Here is a 23,983-nt window from a genome sequence, read left to right on the forward strand (position 1 = left end):
ATCTAAAGTGAAGGATGATAAATAGCAAATTCATGTCTGGTGTCAGCCTTAGCATTAATTATTTAGAATATATACATGTGGCTGACCCCTTTAACAGGTCACAGGTTACTTGGTCCAATAAATAGCAGTGGAGAGCCCAACACCTCTGTAAACTGACAACTTGAAATGTGCACTCAGGAAGATGTGACAAGAGCTTTGCATAAAACACCTTCGTAAAAAGCCATCGCAGCATGTCCCTGATCAATTTAGGGTATGAGTCTGAGTTATTCTCATAAAGAGCTAGGCTCTTTCCTGTAAGGTTTATGTCTACAGTAACAGGGAAGCATGCAACTGGTTTTTCATAATGTTTCAAATTTGTATCTGTGTGGCATCAGGAGAGGCCGGACATAGACAATGTACAGTATGTGGACAAAGCATTTGTATTTAAAGGACCCTGTTTATGTGTCTAGTGGATATGATCAAACACTTTTCCCTTTATGTATAATAATGAACTGATTAAAAGTGGTAGTGTAACTGCATTAACTTTCCCCTGCAGGCTGCTCTGTAGTGGTAAGCTATGTATATGTGTCATTGATAGGAGTCCCACTGATGTAAAAGGGAGTAGTATCATTACATAAAACTATAAATATCATGGAATATGTTCTTTAAGTCTGAGAGCAACCCATGCGGCTTCACCCTCAAATGTGATGAGCACTTCGAAAAGACTAAAAGCAAGTCACTGTGAGACAGCTTCACTAGCTACGAGACAGACAACCTACTCTACAGAGATAAAAACCTGAATGCATGGTTCTGTCTGCTCCTTTTCTTTACTCTATTAATACTGAGTACAAAAAGAAAATGGCAACACTCATTAATGAGCCCACCAACATTAACATACTAATATCCATGAAAGCTGATAAGGATCCCCCATTTCCTATTGATGGCTCTCTGTGTTAATGTGATTCATTCACATGCAAATGATATTAGTCTGTTTGGCTCACCTGTGGTGTAATCGCAGGGCCAAGTATTCAGACATTATTTCCCACTTATAGGCTCATAAAGAAGGAGATTTATGTAAAAAGAAAAAGAGATCCCATCTGGTGTGATACAGATTATAGGAGCATCTACAAATTGATCTGCAAATCCTTCAGATTAGACTTTGAAAGAGTATTTTGTTGCTACCTAAAACGCTTTGTGAAAGACAGTTAATGACATAACGGGGAGGCTTTGCAAGCTCGATGACATGACCACATCTACCCCTTGTGGTAGGAACCATGTACAACAGTTAGGGCAAGAACTAACAGTAACACAAGTTACTGGCAATGTATTCCTGCACAAGAGGTGTGCGCTCATACAGTAGAGCAAATCAGGATAAAAAAGTAAGCCTGTTAATTAATTATATTATTTTAAAGGGACTTGTATTTGGTTCAACATCATTTCCTTTAAATAATTTGGAAACAATGTTGTTTCAACCAGTGTGTGCCCAGTGGGAGTTGGCTTGGACAACAGCAGTGACCCCTCAAAAATCTATTCCCAGTCATTTCAAATGGAAAAGTCCTTGGACGAGCTTCAGCATATTTGATCATTGTGAAAGGGTTGGATTCTACAGCCATACAGTGCCTTCAGAAAGTATTCACACCCCTTGACATTTTCCACATGTTGTGTTACAGCATGCATTTAAAAATTATTCAATTGAGATGTTTTTGTCACTGGCCTACACACAACACCCCATAATGTCAAAGTGGAATTATGCATACAGTACCAGTCAAAGGTTTGGACACACCAACTCATTCAAGAGTTTTTATTTGTACTAGTTTTCAACATTGTAGAATAACTTTGACATCAAACTATGAAATAACACATGGAATCATGTAGTAACCAAAAAAGTGTTAAACAAATCTAAATATTTGTTTATATTTGAGATTCTTTAAAGTAGCCACCCTTTGCCTTGATGACAGCTTTGCAGACTCTTGGCATTCTCTCAACCAGGTTCACGAGGTAGTCACATGGAATGCATTTAAATTAACAGGTGTGCTTTGTTAAAAGTTGATTTGTGGAATTTCTTTCCTTCGTAATGCTTTTGAGCCAATCAGTTGTGTTGTGACAAGGTAGGGTTGGTATACAGAAGACAGCCCTACTTGGTAAAAGACTAGGTCTTTTTCCAAATAGCGTCATTAAAATAACGGGATCGGTGTCCATTCCATGGGATGGTTGAGCTAACATAGGCTAATGCGATTAGCATGAGGTTGTAAGTAACAAGAACATTTCCCAGGACATAGACATATCTGATATTGGCAGAAAGCTTCAATTCTTGTTAATCTAACTGCACTGTCCAATTGTCAGTAGCTAGTACAGTGAAAGAATACCAAGCTATTGTTTGAGGAGAGTGCACAATTTTGAACATGAAAAGTTATTAATAAACAAATTAGGCACATTCGGGCAGTCTTGATACAACATTTTGAACAGAAATGCAATGGTTCATTGGATCAGTCTAAAACTTTGCACATGCACTGCTGCCATCTAGTGGCCAAAATCTAAATTGCAGCTGGGCTGGAATAATACATTATGGCCTTTCTCTTGCATTTCAAACCTGATGGTACAAAAAAATACAAAAGAACGGTTCGTTTTTTCTTTGCATTATCTTTTACCAGATCGATTGTGTTATATTCTACTACATTCCTTTCACATTTCCATAAACTTTAAAGTGTTTCCCTTCAAATGGTACCAATAATATATATATCCTTGCTTCAGGGCCTGAGCTACAGGCAGTTAGACTTTGGTATGTTATTTTAGGCAAAAAAAATGTTAAAGAGGCTAATCCTTAAGAGGTTGATTTAAGACATGAAGGTCAGTCAATACGGAAAATTTCAAGAACTTTTAAAGTTTCTTCAAGTGCAGTCGGTAAAACCATCAATGCGCTATAAGAAACTGGCTCTCATGAGGACTGCAACAGGAAAGGAAGACCCAGAGTTACCTCTGCTGCAGAGGATAAGTTCATTAGTTACCGGCTTAAGAAATTGCTGCCCAAATAAATGCTTCACAGAGTTCAAGTAACAGACACATCCCCAAATCAACTGTTCAGAGGAGACTGCATGGATCAGGCCTTCATGGTCTAATTTCTGCAAAGAAACCACTACTAAAGGACACCAATAATAAGAAGAGACTTGCTTGGGCCAAGAAACACAAGCAATGGACATTAGACCGGTGGAAATCTGTCCGAGTCCAAATTTAGATTTTTGGTTCCAACCACCATGTCTTTGTGAAATGCGGAGTAGGTGAACGGATGATCTCCGCATGTGTGGTTCCCACCGTAAAGTATGGAGGAGGAGGTGTGATGGTGTGGGGATGCTTTGCTGGTGACACTCTCTGTGATTTATTTAAATTTCAACTACACTTAACCAGCATGGCTACCACAGCATTCTGCAGTGATATGCCATCCCATTTAATAAAAAATTAAACCCTGAAATTTCTTAAATCAATAAGCATTCAACCCCTTTGTTATGCCAAACCTAAATACTTTCAGGAGTAAAAATGTGCTTTACAAGTGACATAAGTTGCATTGACTCACTCTGTGTGCAATAGTGTTTGACATGATTTTTGAATGACTACCTCATCTCTGTACACCACACATACAAATATATGTAAGGTCCCTCAGTCGAGCAGTGCATTTCAAACACAGATTCAATCACAAAGACCAGGGAGGTTTTCAAATGTCTTGCAAAGAATATCACTTAATGGTAGATGGGTAAAAATAAAAAAGCAGACATTGAATATCCCTTTGAGCATGGTGAAGTTATTAATTACACTTTGAATGGTGTATCAATACACCCAGTCGCTACAAAGATATAGGCGTCCTTCCTAACTCAGTTACCAGAGAGGAAGGAAACTGCTTTGAGAGGAAGGAAACCGCTTTCACCATGAGGCCTATGGTGACTTTAAAAGATGTAGAGTTTAATGGCTGTGATAGGAGAAAACTGAGGATGGAGCAACAACATTGTAGTTACTCTTCAAGGAATATAAGGAAGCCTGTACCGAATACAAATATTCCAAAAATTGCATCCTGTTTGCAACAAGGCACTAAAATAATATTGCAAAAAATGTGGTAAAGTAATTCACCTTATGTCCTGAATACAAAGTGTCATGTTTGGGGAAAATACAAATACAACACATTACTGAGTACCACCCTCCATATTTTCAAGCATAGTGGTGGCTGCATCATGTTACAGGTTTGCTTGTAATCGTTAATGATGGGAGTTTTGCAGGATAAAAAGAAACAGAATGGAGCTTAGCACAAGCTAAATTAATTCACCTTTCAGCGGGACAATAAGTTAAAACACAAGACCAAATCTACACTGGAGTTGCTTAACAAGAAAACAGTGAATGCTCCTGAGTGTCCGAGAAATAGTTTTGACATAAATCTACACAAATCTATGGCAAAACCTGAAAATGGTTGTCTCGCAATGATCAACAACCAATTTGGCAGCGTTTGAAGCATTTTTCAAATGATAATGGTTAAATGTTGCACAATCCAGGTTTGGAAGGCTCTTAGAGAGCAAAGGTGCTTCCACAAAGAACTGACTCAAGGGTGTGAATACATACTTATATTTCAATTTCAAGACATTTTCAAACATTTCTAAAAACGTGCTTTCACTTTGTCATTATGGGGTATTGTGTGTAAGATCGGTGAAATTGAAAAAAAGATTTAATACGTTTTGAATTCAGTCTGTAATACAACAAAATGTGGAATAAGTCAAGGGGTATGAATACTTTCGGAAGGCACTATGTTCTGCGATAGTGATACAAAACTCCCCTAAAATAAAGTTAGCTGGCTCTAACATTATGCTGTTATTCAAACAAAAGAACAACAAATCACATGAAAACAGTATTTACATCACCAGAATACAGTACATTCTGCGGGAGTATAGCTCATAAAATCCAGAGAGCTTTAGTGGGAGGGATGGGACAGCTAAAAGAAAATAAACATGCTTCAAGCCCATTCTCTGTGGTCTTCACACGCATGCCAATACTAACAGGGGAGCTCACAATCCTGAGACGACTGCCACGCCTTGACTTGCTCCACAGGCTGATAGGGTCAGCTGAATTAATGCGATCCAGAGAGCCATTTTTACACTGCGTATGCAAATTCATGGCAATATGGCATTCTGTTTTTACAGTTTTCCATGCAACCTCTCTGTGCCCCTATAAGAGGTTAGAATAAATCCGCAGAGGGTGATGCGAAGCCTTTGAGAAAACTGTGCAGCATGGTCCGAGACCATGAACTCTAAGATGCAGTGAAATCTGGAAGTCATTTCCATTGCATTTTGGGATTTAGGATGACATGCCCGCTTAATTTCCTTTGAGGAAATACAACCCGCGGGTATAATTATAGCATTATTGCATATACAATCCCATATTGTTTATTCAATACAAATTTAAACACAGCTCTCAAACTTATAATGCCAAGCAGATAAAGAAAGGCCAGGTGGAATTCATTAGGTTGTGGCGCGTCCTCTGCTCTCCCTGTAGATGGCAGAAATGAGGGAATATGATTAGAAGAGACAACGGGAAAGAAGAAGAAAAAAGATTCCCTGTGCAGATATCCTTGAAAATTGTATTTATTTATTTTAATTTTATTTAACCTTTATTTAACTAGGCAAGTCAGTTAAGAACAAATTCTTATTCACAATGACGGTCTGCAACCAAAATGAACTGAACACAACGAAAGGAAAAACAACCATATTTAATGGAGCGATGTGAATTCCAATCACTCTAAAAAATGATAATACAAAAAAAACACTTTCACTTTAACATGTTTGTGCATTTATTGGTCTACAAGTTATTAAGAGATTTTAAAAGTACATTGTAATATAATATTTTTTTTAATGAGAGTATGAATGCTCAAGTTAACCTGAGGGAGAAAAATTAAGTGAGATGAGAAGTTCTTCGTAAGATTGTTTTGCTTTTGGGGTGTGTGTGAAAATAATCACCATGTGTAAGAAAAGTTCTTCCCCATGCCAAAAAAACCTTGGTAAAACATAATAATAACTGTCATGAATAAGCACTAACAAATTATTTATAAATAATGTACTAATTACATGTTGTGTATTTCATTATGTATAAATATTTGTATTAAATAATGTTAAAAGCATTCAAATGAATTTATAAAATGTATAATTATTTATAAAATATTTACTAATTTATTCACATTTTATAAAAATGTATATTGGCTTATTCATGAAAATTATTATAAGGTGTAACAAATCCTTTACTGGTGTTTAGTGTCATGGTGCAGCCACAGCAGTGCCCCGGACCCCTGTTCTGTTGAGCGGCATGACACAGTGAGAGTGAGACATAAAAGGCCTTCAGGTCAAAGCAGTGAGAGGTGCATTTCTGAGCATGCCCTACCAAGTGTAAAGTGCACTGAGCAGATGTGGTTCCTGCGCTGAGGTCGTGCAGGCTACACGTCTGCCTAGGGAAAAAATGCATTTGAAAAGAAAAAGGTACAAGGAGAAATTATGGCACCCATTAATCAACGAGTTCAATCTAGCCCTGAGGGCGAGATTCCAAAAACATGGTACCTTTTTGAAGGTTGTTGAAAGGGCAGTGGTAAGGGAACACAAGGCATGAGGGTTATTAGGGTTATCGTCTAACATTTGAGGACTAAATAAAACAACCGCTAAGGCTGGCGAAATAATCCTCTCTCTGTAGTTTAAATTGACGAAGGCTTTTGTGATTGTTACTTGGTGCATCACAAACTAACTGGATTGGTCCCAACAATTTCCCTTCCTACTAATGTTTCAAATACCGTGAGTAATTGTCAATCCAACCCTAACTACTACTTTTCATGCCCCAAAGTAGCTAAACATCTAGATAATCGCAGTAATTTTATTTTGACTATATATGTTTTGTTTAATCATAGCTGTAAATTGTTGTAAATGTATGTTTATACAGTATAATGTGTTAGATCAGGCTGTTTATTTTATGTACAGTTGAAGTGATACAGCCCTCCTACAGTAATTGAGTTACTACTTTTTTCCCTATCCCACATATACCATTGTAAAAATAGATTATCTGTCTAATATTGCTGTCTCATTTAATGTTCATGTCTGCTCGTAGAGACCCACTTCATGTCTCTGTAGTACCTATATAACGAGTCCTCTGTTGAGCAGTGAGGGTTTGATTACTTTTCCTCTTAAATTCATGTTCCTGTGAAAGATTAATTTCCTCCTATGTGCTCCCACAGTAGATATGGAGGCAGATCATGTTTTCACTTCCATTAGGGGAGCCATCTCATCCAATCATTCCCTCATCCTGATCAGCAGCACTCAGCTAGGCTCCACTAGCAGCTGCCTGGTTCCCTTCTCTATTAACCTGTCATTGTTAGATTGGGTCAGGGAACATACAGTAAAGTATGCCAGTAATGTGTTGACATACATTTGTATAGTTCTCTGTTTAGGTACAAACCAGGCTTTATAAAAATGGCACAGAAGCTGTAAAAGCAACAATTGAAAAATACTGAAATCATCAAATTAGAATGTATCATTAATTCAGTCCAATAATTTATCAAAAACTTTGATATTGCATTCTTCGGCATATGTATAATATTTCATTAACTTTTTAGTTTTAGTTTTGTTGTTTTTGATTGCCATGAGTGCATGGTCATTCCTAGCTTCATGGAAATTCCAGGACCAAACTGACCAAATATACAGTTACTAGTACGATATATTTTTTTCTCTCCCTGTGCCAGGAGACCAAGCTGATCATTACACATTAGCATGTCATAACTGCAACAGTTGAGCAGCATTCTTAAAATGGGGCCTTGTTTCCACTTTAGACTATAGACTTGGTGGGGTTGGCAACGCTTTCCTTTTGTTTTTAAGATACTGTAGCTAACACAACTCCTCTAACAGAGTGTGCCACAGGGGCAGTCTGGAGTAGGGGACAGAATGCTATTTATTAGCTGAAACAGAAAAACAGGTGATGTCATGTGACAGAGTCGGCGAGGGACATTGCTGCAGGTCAACACAGCCAGGTTGATATATGTCAGTCCCAATCTGAGATTTCACTAACACGTTGTCAGAAAGAATATAATAACTGTGGCTTTCAGTATGGGAGTCCATGGACAGCGCTGTCCCTTCTAAAGGTTTTCCACAAGGGCAGTATTTATATTGTATTTATTACTTGTGTCACTGTTTATAGTTATATATTTTTTATTTGTTTTATTTACTGTTGCATTGTTGAAAAAGGACCCGTAAGCATTTCACTGTTAGTCTACACCTGTTGTTTATGAAGCATGTGACAATAACATTTGATTTGACTTGATACTGCATAAACACGGTGCTTCTTAGCTTCGTATACATGCACTGTATGGTCTCTTCATTTTCTAAATGTTAATCCGAGCATGATGTCAAGAAATATTCCTAAACAAAATGTGCCTTGTCTCTTTAAGATCCCAACTAGGTCGCTAGCAGAGCTTGCATTCCCAGTTTCCCACTGTCTCAGAGGAGCTGATATGATTGGCGCTGATGAGGTCCATTTCACATAACTTAGTTCATGTGGGCCCAATGTCAGGAAGTATCACTTCCACACGAATGCTCCTCATTTGAGAGCACAAAAGGCCTGCCGCTTGAACTTGTAATCCAAAACTTGCATGTCTATTTATTTCAAAATAAACAGTTTGCTTACGTAAGGGGTCCGAGCAGGGTCCTCTCCAATGTTTTTTGTTTCATTGGCAGTTTCACTAGACTACATAGAAGCAACTTTGCTCGGAAAGCTGACCAAATGTTGAAAGTTGATAGATTACAATTAAGTAACAAATGACCATATTTGAATCACTTGTTGTTTTATACAGCTATCGGCCTAGTAGCTGTTGTTTGCTAGTGTTTTGCAGTAGGCCTGTGCTCGCTTTTAAAGAGCATTGTTTGTTTGATTGACTTATCTGTTCTGCAGGAGGCAAGGTTTTTTCATGGCATAAAGAATCCACTGCAGGCTGATTAATTACATGGGCAGATAATTGATAGTGTTGTGTGTAGCCAGTCCACCATCCAAACCTCCCATAAGCTGTAGCTAAGTTGTGGTTCTGGAGGGCTGGAAGGCAGGTTTCAAAGGACTATGGGGATCTCAGCAGCAAGCCAAATATCATAAGACATGGCAAGCAAGCCAGTAGATGCCATGCTTTAGTCATGAGTACAGAGAATGTCCATGCAAGACAGGATTTTCAATGTAATTTTAGGGGAACCTCTCATCACTTTGGACTAGGGGATTCATTTTGGGCCAGAAACATATTTAATATCATCAACGACATGATACATATCGTCTTGTAAAATAAAGCCCTTTTGATTTTAGGGTGTAAATCAATGAATAGTAAATGCTCCATTGGGACTTGAAGAGACATATGCCATGTCTAACAGTCATATGTCATTGCATCCATTGAGTCTCTCTCTGGTTTAATCTCAAAGGCATTCTTCTCTTTTGATATGATACATTCATGGCAATTTAGAAATTGAAGTGCATAATGTTTTGATTTACATAATAGTTTTGTTTGTTGTTTGATATACATCCACCATATTTACATGTCATGAAATAATTCACTATATTTGACAAGATACATGATAATGAAATTATTTTCATCAACAGTGCAATGAACCAGAGCTCAATATATACAGACAGATGAAATGTTACTGTCAAAAGACAGTACGGTGTACTTACTGCATGCAATGACAAAAACTCTCTGTGATTGTAATTACCCCATTCATTTTGGAATAGGTATAGCAATACATATTGGTATTCAGACAAGAAACCTACTGTAGGCCTATACTTTACAAATTAATTTAACATTAATCAACTTCAATTAATCCGAATTGTAACTGTACTGTGGATGGCTTTACCCCTACCTACATGTACAAATTACCTCGACTAACCTGTATCCGCGCACATTGACCCGGTACCGGTACCCCCTGTATATAGCCTCGTTATTGTTATTTTATTTTGTTACCTTTTATTCTATTTTTTTACTTTAGTTTATTTTCTTAACTCTATTTCTTGAACTGCATTGTTGGTTAAGGGCTTGTAAGTAAGCATTTCATGTGACAAATACAATTTGATTTGATACATTAATTTCTACCATCTGACTGACCGAGCGTACATGTCTGTTTACAAAGCCTCACTGTTCAGATAGATAGTGTGTGATAGTGATAACCAGGAACTCACCCTCCCAGTGAAACAAAAGGAGCATGTGATCCCTCCCCCAATTACTGCTCTCTAATCGGATCATAATGCGTGGCCCCTTGGTGAGGCAGGCCTGATCACACGAGTAATGAGAGGATTAATTGTGTATCAACAAGGTGCCCTTCTCGCTTGATTGAGATGTCACCAAGGCTGCAGACTGGTGCCCGTCTGTATTAACCACATCAGTGAGCCATTATCTCCACAGGGCAGCATGAGAGAGAACCCCACTGTTCCTGTCTTCTCAATCACCAGCTAGCACCAAGGACAGCACAGCATCATGCATCTCTATTGAGACTTGTTACGCTCACTTGTTGTGTGGTACTTTATGTGTGGTACTAGATAATTGTATTATAGATATATTACTGTGTTTGCAAATATTGAACAAGGCTTCTTGCCATTCCATTGCTTATGTATTTATTCTCTAGTCCATATTCCAAGATGCATGAAATGTGCTATTGACTCTCCAAATATATCTCAATGTGACTTTTTTTTCTACACCTGAACACTAAGTGGAAAACTGCAGGACTGACATACACCTGGACTGGCCCAATTTGGAGGCAATCACACATCAATGTACATCATTGTACCACTATGGTATGATTTCTGTATTGTCTTCACAGTTTAAGAGCCATTAAAAACAACAAAGACTAAGACTGGGGAAAAGGTTCCTCATTTACTGGGTAAATGCCTGGTCTGTGGTCTCAGTCTGTTGTTACTTGACATGCTGGACTTGCACTTTCGTGGTTTTGAGTTACACACTCAATTCTCCAAACGTGAATAATGCATTTCATGCCATCATTTCCTATATTAATGGCCTAACCCACTTCATTAGTCCCTGTTGAATTGATCTGATATTCAACCTCTAGGTCATGTAGTGTACATGTAATCTCATCTATACATTCTGGTGCTGAAATGTAATGCATGCCAATATTGGCAAGATTGCTTGTAGTGTCAGATTTCTCTAAAGTATCACCCCCTACCATTAACACACTGCAGTATCGCTCCACATCGATGATGTGACTATTTCCTGTAATGCAGGATGGATAGAATAAGAGCTGATCTCCCCCAGGGATACAGGGAATAATGGAGGGAGGAAAGGTCAATTAGAAACACATGAAAGTCAGCAGAGCAGAGAACTTCTGACTGAAATGTGGTGCTAGTAGCTGTGCTAGTAGGCTTTAGACAAAATTATCACAAACACGATAACACTGTACTGTAAATGAAACATGAACTGTATGCAACCGTTTGAATTTTCATATCATCAGATTGTGTAGAATTATGAATCAACTCCAGGTATACACCATCGTATGAAACATTTTTGCAGTTGTTTAGAACCTATCCAAAATACATTTGCTTTTCAAAGTTAAATTGAGGGCGCTGATCCAAAAATGTTTCCCCTTGAAAATACAAAAAATTGGTCGAGTTATTACTTCAAAAACTCTGGCGCTTTTACCCAAGCAATCAATACACATTAGGGAACACTCAAGCTTAAATGTTGTTTATAACCTACTTGTGTTTTGAAATGTGCAGGCATGCCAATTTTGGGTATGTAATTGTAATAGGACACCGTGCTGGGTACTGATTGCACCCAATCATGATTTCCCCCCCCCCTGTCATTTAGGATTGACAACACTGTTAGTTAGCCCTGATGTTTTTGAAATTGTGTTAAGTTTCCTATTCCAACATACTGATATTTTGTTTTACTTCATTGCAAAGACTCACTAAAAAGGGCACTGGTAAACTGAGTAGGCTTACATATTTATTTCCAATGTACATTATTCAATGTACAAACATCTTTCAATAATTTTGCCTAGTTACTTGGCTGGATAACCCTTTGACCACTAAAATCAAACTAAACAGAGTAGTTCCGCATCTCCTTGAACAGCCTCATCAATATCCAGAACACAACTTTGACTTAATGCTGCCACCAAGTGGAACTATATGATAAAAGTATATTGCTTGTCAGCTGCTGAGCAGTTGTAAAGTAGGATCATCATAGTATCATCAACTCCCTCTCTCTACCGCACCTGCTGTCTCGACCTCTGAATGCTCGGCTACGAAAAGCCAACTGACATTTACTCTTGAGGTGCTGACCTGTTGCACCCTCTACAACCACTGTGATTATTATTTGACCCTGCTGGTCATCTATGAACGTTTGAACATCTTGAAGAACGATCTGGCCTTAATGGCCATGTACTCTTATAATCATCACTGGGCACAGCCAGGAGAGGACTGGCCAACCCTCAAGCCCTGGTTCCTCTCTAGCCACAGGGATTCTAGACCTGCATTGCTTGCTCTTTGTAGGTTTAGGCTGGGTTCTGTATAAGCACTTTGTGACATCTGCTGATGTAAAAAAGGCTTTAAAAAACAACGTTATTGATTGATAGGATAGTAAAACCCTACGAAGACAATAGATAAAATCTACAATTAGAGAACATAAAAGTGTAATGGTAAAACACTTCTACAAAATGTAGGCTGTAATTCAATCGTAATGGCCTAATTTAGATGTCCAGCTTGGTCACTACAGCTGCAGTGGCTATAAGGTGACAATAATGCATTCTCCTCCCCTCAGCAAGCCCATGTCCTATAAAAACAGATCAATTTAACATACCCCATTAAGTTAGAATGACAGCTTGTCAGTATTGAACACCACAGTTCTTATTTCAACATGCCCCTGTTCCTCCTTATACAGCTGACACTTCTTGCACTCATTATTGCTGGAATAATGATTTATTCTAGGAAAAACTGAGTTATTTCACATATTTGTACAGCATGTATGCTAATACTTTAGATAAATACTGATCTACACATTGCTCTTATTACATGGATGGATGTGCTTCTGTACACCACCAGGTGGCAATCGAGCTCTGTAAAACGGTTAATTTGTTCTTGCACATCAACCACATCAGGCAATAAACAAGTTTTACTCTATATGTAGAAACTCCTATTTCCTCTTGGAGAACATCCTACCACTGATGAAAACAGGTTGCTACCAGAACTCTCCTATCCCATAGTGAACAAAAAAAACATCAACATCCACACATTTGCACAAAAAAAGAGAGAAGTTTATAAATCTGTCAATATACGTATATTGTTTGATTATTTTGTCAATCATAACGTTTTGTAACATTTTAGGTTTGTTATACTTCGGGGATATTTATAGTTGTAGGCCTATTGTAAGTTCATGCATGTACTGTAACTATGTCCTGTAAATTGGCATACAATACAGTCTATGACTAAGCCTGTGGTTGTTCTGTAAATAGTGGATAAGATCTGCCCTCAAAAGCAATATTCTCTAAAACATATTTTGTACATCAATTGGGTGCAGTGACTTGGGAATTGGACGATTATTTTCCTTCATCCATACTCTGGTTAACCCTTGAGCAATTATTTTGAGTCCTATCATACTGCATTCGTTTGCACAGCCAGACAACTTTAAGTTGTTTCAAGGATTAATCAAAAAACCTAAGATTGATTAAATGTAGGGTATAAACCCCTTATTAAAACACAGCTGCTAGTGTAGTGTAGTAATTTATTTACAACCAGAGTATTGTTACATGCACACAATAATGCAATTAATGTTAATAGATTAATAAAAGTTTGATTTAAACATGTACATACCTTTTTTCCACCATAATTTGCAAATATCATCTATATATATATATAATAAATTGCCATAACATCATTAGCTAGTATCTCAAACAATTGTAATTTACCTGGCTTGAAAAGACATTTGTGGTGATGTGGATTAATTTGACACTTGCTAGCTTCTGGCTGAGTTTTCCACAGCAATTTTCTCTAAAACTAGCGCGAACAAGTAATCAGTAGAAGAGATAATGAATCTGCTATAGCGAGCAGCCCCCTCTGCTGGAAAAAACAAGCACAACGTGATTGAGACGTCAACCGGTAGGCTTTGCTGCCCGGTCTTTCTTGCCACGTAAAATATTATTTCACTTTGCAGTCTGTTTTTAACGCACAGTTAAAAACGGGGACATTTCCGGGGACAGGCCACCAAAAACGGGGACTGTCCCCGGAAAACGTGGACGTCTGGTCACCCTAGCATAGAGGGTACTTAAAATGCATGCCTTCCTCCTGGTATAATCATAACTGCAGAGTATGGTTGTATTTGCCTTACACTCATTAATAGGCACGTTTGATCTCAGATGTCTCAATGTACAGCGTAAGATGCTTCATGAAAACCTTTCATAGCATGTTGACGCTAAAACAATTGATCTGGCAGTGTGATAAAGTTTCGTGAATTCCACCTGACATCTCCCAAGCCACCAATTTCTCTTGCAGTTTCAATTCATATCAAACCCTTTTTGATCATATTAAACCAAATTAAACTATTAAAAAGCATATTTTTTCAGGAGATAGATATGAAGCTGCTACCTCTGCATTTCTCTCTGGACATTGCTGTAAGCAGCAGGCATGGTAACAGGTTTCTACTGCACAGCATAGTGGCATGCAAAAGTATTCACCCCCTTGGCATTTTTCCTATTTTGTTGCATTACAACCTGGAATTAAAATATATATTTTTGTGGGTTTGTATCATTTGATTTACACAACATGCCTACCACGTTGAAGACACAATATTTTTTCTTATGAAACTAACAACAAATTAGACCAAAAAAAAGAACTTGAGCGTGCAAATATTCACCCCCCCAAAGTCAATACTTTTTAGAGCCACCTTTTGTAGCAATTACAGCTGCAAGTACCTTGGGGTATGTCTCTATAAGCTTGGCACATCTAGCCACTGTGATTTTGCCCATTCTTCAAGGCAAAACTGCTCCAGCTCCTTCAAGTTGAATGGGTTCCGCTGGTGTACTGCAATCTTTAAGGTCATACCACAGATTATCAATTGGATTAAGGTCTGGGCTTTGACTAGGCCATTCCAAGACATACAGTGGGGCAAAAAAGTATTTAGTCAGCCACCAATTGTGCAAGTTCTCCCACTTAAAAAGATGAGAGGCCTGTAATTTTCATCATAGGTACACTTCAACTATGACAGACAAATTGAGAAAAAAAATCAAAAAATCACATTGTAGGATATTTAATGAATTTATTTGCAAATTATGGTGGAAAATAAGTATTTGGTCACCTACAAACAAGCAAGATTTCTGGCTCTCACAGACCTGTAACTTCTTCTTTAAGAGGCTCCTCTGTCGTCCACTCGTTACCTGTATTAATGGCATCTGTTTGAACTTGTTATCAGTATAAAAGACACCTGTCCACAACCTCAAACAGTCACACTCCAAACTCCACTATGGCCAAGACCAAAGAGCTGTCAAAGGACACCAGAAACAAAAGTGTAGACCTGCACCAGGCTGGGAAGACTGAATCTGCAATAGGTAAGCAGCTTGGTTTGAAGAAATCAACTGTGGGAGCAATTATTAGCAAATGGAAGACATACAAGACCACTGATAATCTCCCTCGATCTGGGGCTCCACGCAAGATCTCACCCCGTGGGGTCAAAATGATCACAAGAACCGTGAGCAAAAATCCCAGAACCACCTGCAGAGAGCTGGGACCAAAGTAACAAAGCCTACCATCAGTAACACACTACGCCGCGAGGGACTCAAATCCTGCAGTGCCAGACGTGTCCCCCTGCTTAATCCAGTACATGTCCAGGCCCGTCTGAAGTTTGCTAGAGAGCATTTAGATGATCCAGAAGAAGATTGGGAGAATGTCATATGGTCAGATGAAACCAAAATATAACTTTTTGGTAAAAACGCAACTCGTCGTGTTTGGAGGACAAAGAATGCTGAGTTGCATCCAAAGAACACCATACCTACTGTGAAGCATGGGGGTGGAAACATCATGCTTTGGGGCTGTTTTTCTGCAAAGGGACCAGGACGACTGATCCGTGTAAAGGAAAGAATGAATGGGGTCATGTATCGTGAGATTTTGAGTGAAAACCTCCATCCATCAGCAAGGGCATTGAAGATGAAACGTGGCTGGGTCTTTCAGCATGACAATGATCCCAAACACACCGCCCGGGCAACGAAAGAGTGGCTTCGTAAGAAGCATTTCAAGGTCCTGGAGTGGACTAGCCAGTCTCCAGATCTCAACCCCATAGAAAATCTTTGGAGGGAGTTGAAAGTCCGTGTTGCCCAGCAACAGCCCCAAAACATCACTGCTCTAGAGGAGATCTACATGGAGGAATGGGCCAAAATACCAGCAAGTGTGTGAAAACCTTGTGAAACGTTTTCTGTAAGTCTTCACCTCTGTTATATACCCTTTGTTGGCAATTACAAAGTATTGAGATAAACTTTTGTTATTGACCAAATACTTTTTTTCCACCATAATTTGCAAATAAATTAATTAAAAATCCTACAATGTGATTTTCTGGATTTTTTTTCTCATTTTGTCTGTCATAGTTGAAGTGTACCTGTGATGAAAATTACAGGCCTCTCATCTTTTTAAGTGGGAGAACTTGCACAATTGGTGGCTGACTAAATACTTTTTTTTGCCCCACTGTATAAATGTTTCCCCTGGCAGTATGCTTAGGGTCATTGTCCTGCTGGAAGGTGATCCTCCGTCCCAGTCACAAATCTCTTGAAGACTGAAACAGGTTTCCCTCAAGAATTTCCCTGTATTTAGCGCCATTCATCGTTCCTTCAATTCTGACCAGTTTCCCAGTCCCTGCCGATGAAAAACATCCCCACAGCATGATACTGCTACCACCATGCTTCACTTGTGCCAGACATAGCATTTTCCTTGATTGCCAAAAAGCTACATTTTAGTCTCATCTGACCAGAGTGCCTTCTTCCATATGTTTGGGGAGTCTCCCACATGCCTTTTGGCGAATACTAAACGTGTTTGCTTATTCTTTTCTTTAAGCAATGGCTTTTTTTCTCACCACTCTTCCATAAAGCCCAGCTCTGTGGAGTTTATGGCTTACAGTGGTCAGATACTCCAATCTCTTTGTTGCCTCTCTGATTAATGCCCGACTTGCCTGGTCCATGAGTTTTGGTGGGCGGCCCGCTCTTGGCAGGTTTGTTGCGGTGCCATATTCTTTCCATTTTTTTTAATAATGGATTTAAATCGGGCTCTGTGGGATGTTCAAAGTTTGATATTTTTTTTTATAATCCAACCCTGATCTGTACTTCTCCACAACTTTGTCAGACCTTTTTGGAGCATTCATTGCGCCCCTTGCTTAGTGGTGTTGCAGACTCTGGGGCCTTTCAGAACAGGTGTATATATACTGAGATCATGTGACACTTAAAGTTTAGCTGTGTGCAATCTAACTAATTATGTGACTTCTGAAGGTAATTAGTTGCACCATATCTTATTTAGGGGCTTCATAGCAAAGGGGTGAGTACATACGCACGCACCACTTTCCCTATTATATTTTTTTCATTTCACTTCACCAATTTGGACTATTTTGTGTATGTCCATTACATTAAAACAAAATAGGAAAAACACCAAGGGGGATGAATACTTTTGCAAGGCACTGTATGTTATCATGCAACTCGATGGAGTCTTAAAACGGACAGAAGTTTGGGTCAGTCAAAGGCAAGGGGCCATCAAAAGTTTCAAACAAAGCAGCACCTTCACCTGCAATTTCTCTAAGGAGTTTAGTTTATTAGGATCCATATTAGCTACTGCACGTGCAGCAGCTACTCTTCCTGGGATCCACATAAAACATACAAATACATATTATAGAACAGCTGTGACAAAATAATACAAATTGGAATTCATCTCATGTAAGTGTGCATTCCTGTTAAATCCATAACAACCACTTTTCCCGCTATGGTTTCCATATATAATGCGATAGTACTTCAAGCATCAATACTTAATTCAAGCACATTTTATTTCTCAGCTGAATTGACAAATCAAATTCAAAATAACATTACTGTATGTCACTGCTCCACATTTAATTCTAAATCAACATAACAATTTTCTTACAGTATATAAAACATAGCCAAAATGCTTCATAATACATTTCAAAGGGGCCATAGAGTGCAAATCTCTATGTACATTTGAGTTAAAGTATGTACAACTGTCCTGCTTCTCTCACATCCCACATCCCTCTATTTGAACTGGTTATCAATGAGGGTGCCTTTCATCTTGGTTGTCTTTGCCTCCAGTTCAGCCTGTTGATAGAAATACTTTATTTGTATATTAAAAAGGCCAGTGCAGTCAAAATTATATTTTCCTGTGTTTTGAATCATATTGTACAACAGCTGATGAAACTAACACTGTAAAAAGTCTAAACAAATAATCAGTGTTATTTCCTGATAATACATTCTACACAGGACCTTCTAAATCAGCAGGTTTTGCATGGGTGGTGACATCACCAGGCGGTATACGTTTTATTATAAACTGGGCGGTTTGAGCCCTGAATGCTGATTAGCTGTGGTATATTACGGGTATAACAAAACATTTATTTTCACTGCTCTAATTACATTGGTAATCAGTTAATAAAAGCAACATGGCACCTCGGGGGTTTGTGATACATGGCTAATATACCACGGCTAATGGCGGTATCCAGACACTCCGCGTTGCTCCGTGCTTAAGAATCGCCCTTAGCTGTGGTATATTGGCCATATACCACACCCCCCCCCCCGGGTCTTAGTGCTTAAATAAACCATTAACAAAGAAAGTTCAGAATCTCTGCCAAGCTATTTGTTTATTTTTGACAATTTGAATGGAAAACTATAACAGTAGGGTACAAAAATGTTACCCAGAAATGATTTGATGGTGACAGAACAGTTGCATTGGGCCAGTAGGGCCTTTGAAAGGAACACGTAATATTTTAGCAATTAATTGGATTTCTTGTTTTTTTTTTAAGAACACTGCTTAGAAAAAAGGTTAGAATGGCTTTGTACTGCTTCTTACCTTCTCATAATCCAAAAAACATCCATTGACAGGACATGAAGATTTGTATGGCTAATGTTTCTGCTATTGTTGTTAACTTTGAATAAGAAACAAATTCTGATACAGGAAGTTGCGCGCGTACACACACACACCAGGCTAGTTGGGTTTAAAAAAAGCTGATTTGCAGCGTTCTAAAACGTATATTTTATTTGTGGATTTCTATTCCTTTGCTACTGCTGGTATGTAGAGAACATTCAGAAAATATTCAGACCCCTTCACCTTTTCCACTTTGATTAGTTACAGCCCTAATCTAAAATGAACAAAAAATGTCCCCCTCAATCTACACACACTACACTATAATGACAAAGCAAAAACTGATTCAGAAATGTTTGCAAATGTATAATATATCAAACCGTAAATATCACATTTACATAAGTGTTCAGATCCTTTACTCAGTACTTTGTTGAAGGACCTTAGGCAGCGATTCCAGCTTTTGAGGCTTCTTGGGTATGACACGACAAGCTTGGCACATCTGTATTTGGGGAGTTTCTCCCATTCTTCTCTGAAGATCCTCTCAAGCTGTCAGGTTGGATGGGGAGTATCGCTGCACAGCTTTTTTCAGGTCTCTCCAGAGATGTTCGATCGGGTTCAAGTCTGGGCACTGACTGGGCCACTCAAGGACATTCAGAGTTATCCCAAAGCCACTCCTGCGTCGTTGTCTTGACTGTGTGCTTAGGGTTGTTGTCCTGTTGGAAGGTGAATCTTCGCCCCAGTCTGAGGTCCTTAGCAGGTTTTCATCAAGGATTTCTCTGTACTTTGCTCCATTCATCTTTCCCTCAATCCTGACTAGTCTCAGTCCCTGCTGCTGAAAATCACCCCCACAGCATGATGTTGCCACCACCATGCTCCACCGTAGGGATGGTGCCAGGTTAACTCCAGATGTGACGCTTGGCATTCAGGTCAAAGAGGTCAATATTGGTTTCATCAGACCAGAGAATCTTGTTTCAGGTGCCTTTTGCCAAACTCCAAGCGGGCTGTCATGTGCCTTTTACTGAGGAGTGGCTTCTGTCTGGCCACTCTACCACAAAGGCCTGATTGGTGGAGTGCTGCAGAGATGGTTGTCCTTCTGGAAGGTTCTCCCATCTCCACAGAGGAACTCTGGAGCTCTGTCAGAGTTATCATCGGGTTCTTGTTCACCTACCTGAACAAGGCCCTTCTCCCCCGATTGCTCAGTTTGGCCGGGCGGCCAGCTCTAGGAAGAGTCAAGGTGGTTCCAAACTTCTTCCATTTAAGAATGATGGAGGCCACTGTGTTCTTGGGGACCTTCAATGCTGCAGACATTTTTTGGTACCCTTCCCCAGATCTGTGCCTCGATGCAATCCTGTCGCCGAGCTCTACGGACAATTCCTTTGACCTCATGGCTTGGTTTTTGCTCTGACGTGCACTGTCCACTGTGGTACCTTATATAGACAGGTGTGTGCCTTTCCAAATCATGTCCAATCAATTGAATTTACCACAGGTGGACTCCAATCAAGTTGTAGAAATATCTCAAGGATGATCAATGGAAACAGGATGCACCTGAGATTTTTCGAGTATCGTAGTAAAGGGTCTGAATACTTATGTAAATAGTTGTTTGTTTTTTTAACAAACCTGTATTTACTTTGTCATTATGGGGTATTGTGTTGATTGATGAGTAACACTTTTTTATTTAAAATCAATTTTAGAATAAGGCTGTAACGTAACAAAATGTAGAAAAAGTCAAAGGGTCTGAATAGTTTCCGAATGCACTGTATGTAATTGATATTTGGCACTAGTTGCAGGTTGAAATGTTACATGTATACGTTAAGTGTATGACCAATATATAACAGTTGTATGGTTGTGTACACTAGGTAACTGAGTCAGAAATTCTATTAAGATCACACACTAGGATCAGGATAAAGCTCAAACACTTGACAGGAATGGAATTGGAATCCTTACCAGCTCTTGTAGTCTCTTCTTGCTCATCCCCTTCCTTTCCAACTGCTTCTCAATCACTTTAGCATTCTGGGCATACGAGTCAGCAATTTCTCTCTGAAGAAGACCAAACAAACAATATGTATTGTATAATCATCTCTACTGTTTCTGAGCACATGTTCATCAAGCCAGCAACATCATTTTAGGGTTGGGAAAATGACTTGCATGTAATCTTCAGGTTTAAGATTAGGCTTCAGGCCGAAGATTTAATTAAACAATTCAAAATGTAATCTTCAACACACACACAAGAAACACCATAACTGCAAACCTACCGCCTCAATTTCCTCTTCCTCCTCATCAACGGTAGACACGGTGACAGAGCTGAATTTCCCCATGTCTTTGGTCCTTTTTGTCATCATTACCTGGTATAAGGATGAATAAAAAAAATGCTAAACTCAAGGAAAGGAACATTTGTATCTGATTTTTCCTCATTTAAGTTATAGCTGTTGGGCTATCAATGAAGCCTGGGAACATAAATGGGATTTCATGTCCTTTTTGTCTGCTCAGAAATACTGGCAGCACAATGGACAAATTTTACACACTAAGCCTTTAGACTTTTCAGACCAATTATGTAATAAAAAAAGCCATTACTGGGCCTCCCGAGTAGCGCAGCAATCTAAGGTACTGCATTGCAGTGCTAGAAGCGTTACTACAGACCCGGGTTCATTCCCAACCGGCCGTGGCCTGGGAGTCCCATAGGATGGCCCACAATTTGCCCAGTGTAGTCCGGGTTAGGGTAGGGGTTGGCTGGGGGTGCTTTACTTGGCTTGTCGCGCACTAGCGACCCTTTGTGGCGGGTCGGGTGCCAGCAGGCTGACCCTGGTCGCCAGTTGGGCAGTGTGTCCTCTGACACATTGGTGCGGCTGGCTTCCGGGTTAAGCTGGTGGGTGTTAAGGAGCGCGGTTAGGCAGGTCATGTTTTGGAGGACGCATGACTCCACCTTCGCTTCTCCAGAATCCGTAAAAAAAATTTAAAAAACTATTACTGTGTAATGAATGCAAATGATTAGTTTAACTACAAAACTGAAAATCTGTGGAAATGTGTCACATACCCTGACTTTTTTAGGAGCCTCTGGCTTTTGACTGTAGACACTGGTATTCCCAATCCCAAGGCCAAACTTGACAACAGCTCCATCAACGATGAATGTAACTGGAGTATTCTTCATTTGGTGTTGATAGAAAAGAAGTAGGCCACACCTGTTCAGAAAGAGACAGAACAAAAGCAGGTCAGCCAGTCCATTTTGAAATGTAACATTTGTATTCTTTTCTGTTAACTCAAGTTTTCCATTTTCTTTAAAAAAATGTGTGTTATATCTATAATTGTGGCTGAGAACTGAGGAGCGGTTCTCAGAGGCTTTGGATGAGGAAAAAAGAAGAGCAGGAGAGAAGAAATAGGTTACATAAAATGTAACTGAACAATAGTTATAAATAATATTACAGTGTATAACAATTATATTAGTCTCAAAGTTGATTAAGAGTAGGCAATTTGGCCTACAGTTCAACTATGAGACTTAAATATCACTCATATTTAAATTATACTGTAAAAATCAAACTTACTTTCCACATTTCTTGCGATACTGCCTTTCAATTCCTTCTGCCCTGTGATAAAAAAAACAATACCAATCTGCATACATTTCATATTTTGGGCATTTTTTCAGTAACACATTTACCAACTGAAATTGAGTAGCCAAATACCACAAAGCAATTTTCACATTTGAGATCAAACTGATGAATAATGATAGATGAGTGTGTGGAAGGCTCATCAGCATGATATTTTGATTGTAGACCAAGATGAGCAGTGAACCTTTCAGTACCTTTTTATGTAAACATTCTCATCGTCTTCTACATTACAGAACTTATGTGCATGTTTGGCAGCATCTATTACTCTTGCTTTGTCTCGTGGCCGCATCGGTAGTTTCTCCAGTTGACAGTCTGTAAAATCAAGGGGAAAGAACACGATGGTATGTCAGTTTCGTGTCCTAATAAAACATTTGACAAGTCTGCAAAAACAGGCTGTATTTTCTCTAAGGTAGCTCAATATTGTGAAACCATAAGTTGAACTATGGTAAAACAAGACACTATAAAAAGCCTGAAACAACATTCTTATTAACCTCCACTTTATAGCTGGGCAATAGGCATCCTAAATAACCCGACACATTGTCTGCTTATTCAATACTCACGGGAAATAACATTACACCCTGTAAACAGCGCGTCATACTGATGGTTTGAGGTCAACGAAAATATATGCACTAAAAAGGCTGTGGTGTGATGAAATATTTGAAAGCTTTCTCCTGTCTAGGTAACGTTAATTGACTGTGAAAATCCGCAATTTAACTTCCCTGCCTCTTATCAGCCTGTGTAACACATTGGCCGAGGTAGCTACTGTTGGCTAGTGCTAAGCTAACATTTGTGGTGGTGGTAGCAGCTAAGCTAGCTAACTACCTAACGTTACCTACCTAGGGCCACGTTTACCCGGAAAGCTAGCTAGCGCTCTCTATGACATGTTATTCTTGATTAACTAGCTAGCTATAGATCAAATACAGACCTTTATTTTAACATTTTGAATATTAGAGCTAGCCAACGTTTGCTAACTACCATGGCTGGCTAGCTAGATAACTGCAAACTAGTTAGCTACTCACCGAGAACCAACACCATTTGCCCACACAGACAATAATAAACATGAAGAGGCTTTTCTCCGTCATCGTATTCCTCTCGATCTCGGGTGTCTGAACAAACAACACTTCGTGAGACGACTTTCGGCATTGTTCCTAAGGTTAGCTACTTGAAATTGGGCAAACGTTGTAAGCAAAAAGTCAATAGACAAAAAAACGTTTTGCTTTATCTAACAGCGTTAGCATGCTGCTAGCTTGTCGATTAACGATTACGTAGACCTTGTACGTCATATAAAGGCGTGTATAAAAGGGTTCTTGTCCAGCACTCCC

The 23,983-nt window shown here is 39.1% G+C and overlaps 1 protein-coding gene across 1 annotated transcript; it reads right to left on the minus strand.

Annotated features, from left to right (window-relative positions):
* Positions 1-17,772: 17,772 nt before the first annotated feature.
* Positions 17,773-23,983, minus strand: steep1 (STING1 ER exit protein 1). Its single transcript, XM_021623205.3, has 7 exons — positions 23,681-23,983; positions 22,856-22,973; positions 22,599-22,640; positions 22,094-22,238; positions 21,315-21,404; positions 21,007-21,099; positions 17,773-18,305 (listed from the first exon to the last, which is right to left on the minus strand). Exons 1-7 carry the CDS (start codon positions 23,802-23,804, stop codon positions 18,243-18,245), a joined length of 675 nt encoding a protein of 224 aa, XP_021478880.1. The 5' UTR covers positions 23,805-23,983; the 3' UTR covers positions 17,773-18,242.

Source organism: Oncorhynchus mykiss, chromosome 12, assembly GCF_057628025.1.
Source record: "Oncorhynchus mykiss isolate SJ-2025 chromosome 12, ASM5762802v1, whole genome shotgun sequence".
NCBI lineage: Eukaryota > Metazoa > Chordata > Actinopteri > Salmoniformes > Salmonidae > Oncorhynchus > Oncorhynchus mykiss.

Excerpts from the sequence above, each read along its gene's own strand:
- steep1 (XM_021623205.3), bottom strand. The coding sequence starts at position 23,804 with ATGCCGAAAGTCGTCTCACGAAGTGTTGTTTGTTCAGACACCCGAGAT. Across the intron at positions 22,974-23,680 it reads GCAAATGGTGTTGGTTCTCG|ACTGTCAACTGGAGAAACTA; the intron begins GTGAGTAGCTAA and ends TTGATTTTACAG. Across the intron at positions 21,100-21,314 it reads AGGAAGAGGAAATTGAGGCG|AGAGAAATTGCTGACTCGTA; the intron begins GTAGGTTTGCAG and ends GGTCTTCTTCAG.